General features: G+C 32.3%; 2 protein-coding genes across 2 annotated transcripts; both read right to left on the bottom strand.

Annotated features, from left to right (window-relative positions):
• Window positions 1–1258: 1258 nt before the first annotated feature.
• On the bottom strand, window positions 1259–2047 carry LOC145075432 (uncharacterized). The gene has a single exon (XM_079021682.1). The coding sequence runs from the start codon at window positions 2045–2047 to the stop codon at window positions 1259–1261; it is 789 nt and encodes a 262-aa protein (XP_078877808.1).
• Window positions 2015–3421, bottom strand: LOC145074224 (protein FAR1-RELATED SEQUENCE 6-like). The gene is made up of 2 exons (XM_079020639.1): window positions 2436–3421; window positions 2015–2364 (listed from the first exon to the last, which is right to left on the bottom strand). Exons 1-2 carry the CDS (start codon window positions 2970–2972, stop codon window positions 2197–2199), a joined length of 705 nt encoding a protein of 234 aa, XP_078876765.1. The 5' UTR covers window positions 2973–3421; the 3' UTR covers window positions 2015–2196.
• Between the last annotated feature and the right edge of the window lie 7236 nt (window positions 3422–10657).

Below are 10657 nucleotides of genomic sequence, written 5' to 3'. Positions count from 1 at the left end.
CCAGGTAGACGCTTCTGGGGATGCCCTACTGAGGTACGCAAATGTTATTTTTTTTCGGATTTCAGCATTAATATCCCATTACATGTTACGATCTTGTTTTGTTTCTTAAATGTTGAAGGGATCCAAATGTCGATTTATTGGGTGGTTTGATGGTCCAATTTGTGAGCGTTCAAAAGCTATTATACCTGGGCTGCTGAGGTCAATCAACAAATTGAAGTCACAAAACACAAGACTCAAGTGTTACCTGTTATGCAGTTGGGTGTTGTTCGTGTTTGTTCTGGTTTATAAGAAGTAGACTGAAGTGTAATGGTTTGGGTGGTTTGTAAGTGTAATGATTTGGGTGGTTTCTAAGCAGTATATTGACTTGGTATGGTTTGGGTAGTGTTTTAATGTTTTTGGTAGTATCTTGTTTAAGCAATGTAATTTTTTGGGCAATACTTTGTGGTAGTCTTTTGTGGTTAAAATGTAAGCAATGTAAGACATGTTTTGCAAGAATTTGTCAATGGTGATTACATTTGATATGTACATTTTGACAAATTTATTTTGTTTGTGGTTTTGTTTAAAAGGGCATATTGGTCAATTTATATTGGGCAATTTTGTGTAAACCACAGGACCATTTCTGCAGTTTTGTCTTGTAGTTTTGTTTAAAAGGGCATATTTGTCAATTTATATTGGGCAATTTTGTGTAAACCACAGGACCATTTCTGCAGTTTTGTCTTGTAGTTTTGTTTAAAAGGGCATATTTGTCAATTTATATTGGGCAATTTTGTGTAAACCACAGGACCATTTCTGCAGTTTTGTCTTGTAGTTTTGTTTAAAATGACATATTTGTCAATTTATATTGGGCAATTTTGTGTAAACCACAGGACCATTTCTGCAGTTTTGTCTTGTAGTTTTGTTTAAAAGGGCATATTGGTCAATTTATTTTGTATGTGGTTTACACATTATCAATGACAAATGTATGTTTTGATTAAAAGGGCATATTGGTCAACTTCTACAACAAAAAATTATACATGACAATAACATCAAGACATTAAACATAACATAATCCATTACAGGAGGGTATCACAATTACATCAAGTCCAGTGTAAATTGTTCCCATACATCACAGGGGTACACTATCAAGTACCAAAAATAACATCCAAAATGGTTAAACCCCAAAACATAGAAAGTACTGAACATACAATACACATAAACATAATATTATCCCAAAAAGACACTTATACCCCTACAAACATCAAAATCCCTTGAAATCCAATCACTTACCCCCTTGGCCTTTGCAAGTTCTTGCATTATGCCCTTTAATTTTACACTTGCTGCAAGTTACTTGGATAAACTTTCTTGTAAGCTTTCCACTCCCACTAGCAATATGGCTTTGACTCCCACTACCACTAGCAACATTGTCTCCCTTCTTCTGGCTTTTCTCCTCAGCAGATTGCCTCCTCTTTTTCTTGGGCCTTCCAGGCTGATTTTTGTGTAGAGGAGGGGTGATTTTAATTGGGCATTCACTTATAGGCCACATTGCTCGACCTTTAATAGGCTCTATCTTGTACACATAAGCTGCTTTCCATGTTTCTAGCCAGTGCACCCTGTGGGCATAAGTGTGCAGTTCTCCAACTTCCTCACCATTATCTGCTTTGTCATTTAGGACTGCAATGACATGCTTACAAGGGAGTCCTGTTAATTCCCACTTCCTACAACTGCATACTCTTTCAACCATGTCAACAACATGTTGATCCTGCCATGGCCCTTGCACTTGGTATTTATCTGACCCATTCCACCTAACTGTGTAATGAGATGCCCAATTCACATTCTTCTCCATGATCTTTGTTGCAGATGGGGTTAGTGGACCAACACACTTCTTTTGCACCTTTATGACATTGCATATTCTTTTCATCATATACTCCCTAATGTACTCCAAGCAGGTTATCAGTGGCTTGTCCCTTCCCTCAATCAATTTGCTATTAAAAACTTCACAAAGATTATTCAGAAGCATATCTGAAACTGCTCTGCCTGAAAACACCACAATATTGTCAAGATCAAACATATACTAATACAACAGGATCAAACATATACCAACACAAAAGGGTAAATTTGGAAGCTGAAGTATATACCTGTGAAGTGGCTTCTTGCCCAATGTTGTGGGGGAATCTGCTTCAACCAATTATAAGCTTCTACATCATATGAGCTGAATTGCTACATCCTATGATTGAACTCTGGTACTGTTGTTGCTGTAGCACAATTCCACAAGTGTTCCTTGTACTCATTAGTTCTCCATGTTTTTCTCATATTGTCATGTATATGCCTGAGACAAAACCTATGCTCAGCACATGGGAACAACTGAGAAATGGCAGTCTGCAATCCCTGTAAAGGAATTAAAACATAGTTAATATAGTACATCCAAATATGTCAAATATAAACAACAAATTACAAACCTTTTGTCTGTCACTTATAAATGTGAAATTTGAGTTTGCATATAGGTCCAGATCATCTGCAATACACTTTAGAAACCACTTCCAACTGTCAGTGTTCTCAGTCTCAACAATGGCATAAGCCAGGGGGTATATTCCATTGTTGGAGTCTACCCCAACTGCAGTTAAAATTTGTCCTGGGAAAGGGCCCTTCATAAATGCCCCATCAAAACCTAGAAAATCCCTCAGGCAAGCTCTAAAGCCCTTCTTCATTCCACCCAAACACACGTACATCCTTTTAAACCTTCTTGAGGTAGCACTTAGGTTGGGTTCTGAATCAAACTCTAACTTCACAGTGGTTTCTGGATTAGTAGACTGCAACTCCAGGATGTAATCTCTAAGAACATCATATTGCTTTTTGTAATCACCCTGGACAAGTTTTTTTGTAGTAGATTTGGCCCTGAATACCTTGTGAATAGAGAATCCAACTTGATAATCCTTTTGAAGTTGTTCTTGAAGAGCTCTGACTGGGATTGTTGGGTTGGATTCAATCTGGTCCATTATCTACTTAGAGATAAACTTTGCTGTTGCAGATCTAACTTTTCTTGTCTGGAGGCATTTATGTTCGTGGTTGTAAGTTTTTATGAACCAATTACTATTTACATCTGACCTAGAACCTTGTATCACCCAAGGACAAGGGGTAGGTTCACCCACATGACCATCATTAAAGGCTACAGTTCCTTTACAGATTGCCCTTAACCTCATTTTGTCATTTTTCACAAAGAATATATTCCTTCTTGTTTCCAGTGCATGCAATTGTATATTTTCCTTTAACTCCTTCTTATTTTTATATTTTTGTCCTATCCTAAAAGTTACCTTGTGTATCTCACCTTGAGAGCACCTAGTCTCCTTCCCCAATTCCTTTATTACAGCTCTTCTTTTCCTATCTATATCAGAACCCTCATCCAATGAATCCCATTGATCATTATCTATAACATCCAACTCTTCATTGACCTCATCACTGTCATTCTCTCTATGCTTTGGTAATCTTTTTTCAAGAAATTCTGCTTCAAGATCTATATTCATGTAAAAATCCCTCATATCTACTTCTACATCAGGGATTATGTTGTCTTCATCCACCTAGAAATCACTATCATCACTGTCCTCACTCTCATCACTTCTTTCATGATTGTCTTCACCAGTCTCTATGTTATCTTCACTTCCATCATCAACTGCAAAATCTCTCATCTCTACATTCTCATCATTCATTTCATTTCTGTCATGATTCTCTTCTTCAGTGACTTCCTTATTAACTGCATTTTCTTCACCTTCATTAACCTCATCATCTACATTCTGTTTATTAGACTGTAAAATCTGTTGGTACAACCCAATATCAAAGTCATTAGCTGCCTCATCAAATTCATTAAATCACTGGTCAATATCATTACATGCCTCATGAAATTCATTAAAATCCTGGTTAATATCATTACATTCCTCATCAAATTCATTAAATCCGTGGTCAAATTCATTAACTGCATCATCCTTATTCCCACCAATTCTATCAACACTAACATCATCCATCACCAATTTCTTAATACATGATGACAATGGTTTGTCCTTGATAAATTCCCTTTTCTTATTATATTCAGGGGATATCGACAAGGCTAAAGCAGCTTCATTTGCTATCACAGGTGGTATGCATGTTTGTGGCATGCCACTGGGTTGGTTATTAGTTTGGGGGGTTTGATGTTCATCAGTCTCCTCTAATTGCTCAATAATAACTTTTCTTACAGGTTTAGGAGCCATAAAGTAAGTAAGCAAGTTAGTAATACCATGTTCGGTGTAAACCCTTATCAGTTTATGCTCCTTCACATACTGGGAAAGATTGAGGACATCATCATCATTTCCTAGGGCCTGTAACCCAAAATGCATGTCTCCCTTTGGCACTCGAAAATGATAGTAGATAACTGGAGGAACTGAGTATCCTAACCCTTTCATAATCGCATCCATCTCGTGAATAGAAAACTCTTCTATATCCACCATATCTACGTACGTCACAGTACCCTCAATGTAGTTGACATTTGGAAACTTTGTGAACTCACCTCCATGATGTAGCTTGATGGTAAACAATGTAGGGTGTCCATCTTCAACACAAGAGCAAACAAAAAAAAACTTTAGAAGGTATGATTTCTTGTAAGAAAATCAACAAAATGATCAAAAACAAAATTACGTACCATAAACCACCCTTGGATCGAATGACGTGCTTGACAACCTTAAGTGCCACATTGGTATATGCATTCACTATGAAACTCGCCTGATTGAAGCTATCAACCTTGGTAATCAGTTAAGGGTTCTTGATCCTCAGTCAATGAGGAGGGAAATTGTATCGACTCACGGTTTTTAAGGACTATAAATGTGAATAAGGCTCGATATTATCCGTATGGCAACGCATACATACGAACTCTCCTTTATTAATATAAAATAAGGGGCATAAATAGGGAATGACCAAAATACCCCTGATTTGACTAGTCAAACATAACTTAACAGAGGGAAATAGACGGAAGTTAACACATTGGACCAAATATGCAAGAAAATGAAAACTTTGGACTTGTGGTGCTAGCCAAAACTTTTTTGGACCAAAGTGGCAATTTTGTGTAAACCACAGGGACCTTTTGTGCAGTTTACTCTTATTTAAATATTAACATGTATTAATCAAATTTCAACCCACCAACCCATTTAACATTAATATAAATTTAATTTAATAATTATTTAAAAAATTAGAATCCTAATTTTTATCTTTTTTCTTTATTTTTTTTTTGGAGACAACACTAGTCGCAAAGTTAAATTAGATAAACAAAAAAGAAAAAAAAATACAATTTCAACAAAATAATTATAAATAAATTAGGTTACTTGAATCATATTTTAGATATTATAAATATTATTATAAGTATATATTTTGTATTATTTTTATACGTATAAATATCTTATCAGGGCGAATTTAGAGTCATCCTCACTTTTTTGTTTGGGGATTTGTCATCTCAATATTCCTCATTGGTTTTTTGTTTTTTGTTTTTTGTTTGCCAAATACATTAACTATCATGATTCTATAGATTTTTCCTTTTTCTATAAAGGAGCGAATTGAATTTTGATGAATTAATGTTTTTTTTAACAAAGATACTACATTTTATTTTTAGAACTAATAAAAAGGCTCAAGATTTTTATAATAAAACGAACCGATTTCGAACATAAAGTTAGTTTGTTTAGGCTTGTTTGATAAATGAGTTGAACACGATCCGGTGCCATTCTATTAGTTTTTTCATAAGCCGAGCATGAGTTTTACGTGACGGCATGAAACAAATCAAACTCAATCTCGATCCTTAGAAAGTTAGACGAGCTAAACTCGAGCTTGGTTAGGCTCATTATCATCTCGTTTTACACGAGTCACTCTTAACTTGAACAACAAATTGGTCGATGTCATTACATCGTCTTTATAATTAGTTTGTTAGTTTGTTTGGTTATAGTTACGATCATTTATTAAATGATCCACAACCGAACCATTTATATATTCTTGGTATTTTAATGATTTTCTTAGTTTATTATATTTCAAAAACATTTTTTCATCTCTTTAACCTTATGCACAAGCTTTTCTATTGAATTTTCTAACGTGCATGTTTTAATAATATTTTAAGCCTCAACTACTCACGAGTCTTGCACCCTTGCTCATCGCTTTCAATGTTTAATGCTTTTGCGCACATGTTTCAAAATCTTGCGCACTAGTTTTTGCACACACGTTTCCAACTTTTAAAACATTTTTTTATGAATATCCATTGTGTGGTATGTTAGAACCAGTATGAAACCCGGATGCCAGATTATTTAGATTATTTGAGTCAAAATTTTTGATTGATCAAACTAGATGTTCGGGTTCATAAAATTCAATCAAGGATAATCAATCAAACCATTTTTTATTTTAGTTGGAAATCAAAAGCTAAAATTTGAAAGAGTGTGAAGATAGTTTTTCTTTTCGTGAGACCAAGATTTAAACTTCTACTGGTACCCATACTATGGTAGGATCACCCATTATGTGATATGTATATCATCGTTCCCTACCATGGTGAAATGCTATTTAGAGGCACATGGTGGAAAAAGAAGTAGGACCGTTAAGGTTTAGAACTACCTCATGTTCAACTTTTTCATTTTCAATGAGAAACCTTATTCTTAAAGAACACAAACGTTCCTCTCTGTATTCAAACCTTCTGTTTTTTTATGACTACCCATCATGAGGTATATATATTATCTTTCCCTACCATGGTTTGCATAAGTCCGTTTCAAGCTATGTACATATGTAAAACAACGGATATCATGACTTAATTATATTGGTTTGCGTAGGTCACTCGGTTCCGAGATTTAAATATGGGTATCATGACATAATTATAATGGTTTGCATAAGTTGGTCGATTTCAGGATGACATGTTTAGGGTTTGTGGCGTAGAATGAAAGCTTGAATAAGAAAAAAAAAATCAAAAAGGATTTTATTACTGAATTTCAAGATATTTCTAAAGGCTTACAAATGAACTAATATATAGTTCTTAGGGTAGAGTCATTTATTTAACTAGTCTATCTGATCCTTGATTTTGTACAGATTGCATCCATGAGGCAACTACTGGCATTAGTAAAGAGTTCTAATGATACGAGAGCGAGGGTGGGAGGAATCCTAGAAGGAGAGTCTAGGAAGGTTAGTGGTGTGTGCTCGTCTAAGCACATGTATATGTAGCAGAACGTTTAATAGTGATCGTGTATAGTGACTTGGGAACTTTTAGATAATTCTTGGGACGAGTACGTATATGTGTGGAAGGTAGTATGAATTCGTACTACCAGAAGCACATGATCCGTATGGGGACCGGGAAGAGTCAAATGATTACTATGGAGCCAGTAGATGGTAGATAGTGTGGTTTTGCTATGGTTCGTTTGTAGCATATTCTGTCTCTATCGGCTATATGTTTATGGTTAGGGGAAAGGGAATGATTTTGATATTTTTTTCGTGACTAAGTGGCCATGGTGATTTGGTTTGAATGGTGCAAACATGTGCGGGTTGGTTGGTTCTAAGGTCTTGAGGGCCTTGTTCGATGTAGTAGCAAATTGAGTCATGAGATTCAAGAATGAAGCAATTATGCTAAAATTTAGACTCAAATAATCTAGATACAACAACAACGAGATGCAACATGACCATACCTTATACTCTAAGCCATCTTACCAATAGAATTCTAAAGGAAATAAAACGTCAACAAAAACACGAGGATAATTTTCATTCACAGATTTTCAATAATTGCTCAGGTTTCAAGAGTCAAGTACGACTATGTGAGAGGCCAATCTTAGATTGTATGTGTTTATGGTTAGTACTTAGGTGTATGAGGTATATTTTTATTCATTTTAATTTTGTTATTATTAGCATATATAAAATTATTTTAATAAATTTGTTTTCAGTTATCAAATTTGCTTCATATCTTATATAGTTAATCACATCACAGAGATTTATCCGAATTATTTTTTATAACAAAACATATTTACATTAGCTCATTTTAATTATTATTTCTAAGAAAGTTAAACGATAATGTTTTTTATATTTTAGTTACTTTTTTTATTAACTAAGTAATACTTACATATTTTAAATGTTCTTTCTTTAGATCTTTCATCGAAAAGCCCAAATAAATTAATAGAATTTTATGTTTTCCAAATATTAGCCATCAAGATATTTTTTATATTTGTGATATCTACTCTAATAAATGAAGTTTTTTTTGTCACATGTCACATCCTTATTCAATTTGTCAAATATCATGTTGATGTTTCTTAACGAAGTTGAGGGTGCTCCACCTCAACAACAACGAGATGCAACATGACTCATACCTTATACTCTAAGCCATCTTACCAATAGAATTCTAAAGGAAATAAAACGTCAACAAAAACACGAGGATAATTTTCATTCATAGATTTTCAAAGATTGCTCAAGTTTCAAGAGTCAAGTACGACTATGTGAGAGGCCAATCTTAGATTGTATGTGTTTATGGTTAGTACTTAGGCGTATGAGGTATATTTTTATTCATTTTAATTTTGTTAGTATTAGCATATATAAAATTACTTAAATAAATTTGTTTTCGGTTATCAAATTTGCTTCATATCTTATATAGTTAATCACATCACAAAGATTTATCCGAATTATTTTTTATAACAAAACATATTTACATTAGTTCATTTTAATTATTATTTCTAAGAAAGTTAAAAGATAATGTTGTTTAAAGAAATGTTTTTTATATTTTAGTTACTTTTTTATTAACTAAGTAATAATTACATATTTTAAATGTTCCTTCTTTAGATCTTTCATCTAAAAGCCCAAATAAATTAATAAAATTTTATGTTTGTCGCTTTCCAAATATTAGCTATCAAGATATTTTATATTTGTGATATCTACTCTAATAAATGAAGTTTTTTTTTCACATGTCACATCCTTATTTAATTTGTCAAATATCATTTTTGTGATTATTTTGAATTATTTTTTTCCACATGTCATTTTATGAGTTTTTATTTTATTAAATTTCACATAATATTTTAATGTAATAATAATTGAAATAAATGTACTAATAAATGAATATTAACTTCATTAACTAACTTACATTTTAATTTCAAAATACCCAAAATTAAAGCTCATTAGTTTCTTTTGTTTATTTATTTAAATTATTTGTTTAAATTTAAAAGATAAAAAACATTTCCATTATAATAATACATTATTTTTCTTATTCTCTTATAAATACAAAGTTCTAAAATATTTTGACATTTATATTTAATTTTTTTTTAAATTAATTCATGTAATACATGGGTCTCATAACTAGTTTATTATAATTTGATATAGTTTTTCAAATGATTGATAGAAAATAGATATAATGAAGGTTACAAAAAAGATCAGAGGTATCCCACAACCTAAAAGGAAAAATGGAGGTGGATATCATAGAGGTGCCCAACAGGCATGGACCTACCCTTGGTACACTGCCCTTGGTACGATGGTGGGCGACACATTATTTTCAAAAGGTCCAGTTGCGTTCGGTCGTTTTAGGACCGGTTTTCTTTTTGTTTAGTCTCATTGTTTTTTAGTATAATTTTTTTGGTTTGCTTTTCATATTTTTTTAGAGCCGGCAAAAATCTACTCAACCCACCAAGTCAATCGGAACTCAACCCAAAGTTACCAGGTTGGGTTGAGATTTTCAATCCATTTAGGTTAAATGGGTCGACCCGCCTAACCCATTTAATTAAATAGGTTGAGTTGGGTAAATGTTATCAATCCATTTTCAACCCGCCAACTTATTTAACATTAATTTAAATTTAATTTAATAATTATTTAAATATTACCATATATTAATGTAAGTATTACTTTATAAATTATAATGTTGTATTGTTATTTATTTTTTATAAATTGCAATCATAATTCTTATCTGTTTTCTTTGCGCGGACAACACTAATCACTCTTCAAAATCACTTCGAAATTATCTATCTTTAATGTTATTTGAACAATTTGTTTGTATTTGTGAATTAAGATTGTGCTTTTATTATACTTTGAAATTTTATTTGAGTTTGGAACTAATTTAAATGGTGTAATATTTAGTTATTTTATTTATTTATTTTTATTTTAAATGGGTTAACCCGACTTTAACCCATTTATTTAATATGTTAGGTTGGAAATTACATTTATGGATCAACCCAGTGACAACCCATTTATCTGAAAGGTTAGGTTGGATTGGAAATATCCACCCATTTAAATAAAAAGGTTGGGTTCGATTGAAATACTCAACCCAATTGATAAATGGGTTGAACCCGAATCCAACCCAGATCGACCTATTATCAGCTCTAATATTTTTGGTTAACAAATATGAGTGATATATTAAGATTACTAAAAATGATACACTAACATTTAATTAAAAAAAAAAAGAAGGAATCAAGAATTTCTTTTTCTATTTTAATATAAAAACTTTTATGTAAAACAAAATTTTAAATTTCAATTTTACCAACATAAGTTTATAATTTTTATAAAACTTAAAAATATTCATAGATTGTGTGAAAACTATAAACAATTTTTCTATCAAATTTAAATACATACATGGAAAATCAATAAAAAAAAATTATTAGAGTAATATTTGAGGTAACAATAGATAAAATAATAAGAACAAAATTATACATGAAGGTAAATTATATAAACGAAAAAG

This window comes from Lactuca serriola, chromosome 9, assembly GCF_051521515.1.
Source record: "Lactuca serriola cultivar US96UC23 chromosome 9, Lser_US96UC23_V15, whole genome shotgun sequence".
NCBI classification, from domain to species: Eukaryota; Viridiplantae; Streptophyta; class Magnoliopsida; order Asterales; family Asteraceae; genus Lactuca; species Lactuca serriola.
This window is presented reverse-complemented; position numbering and strand designations above follow the sequence as displayed.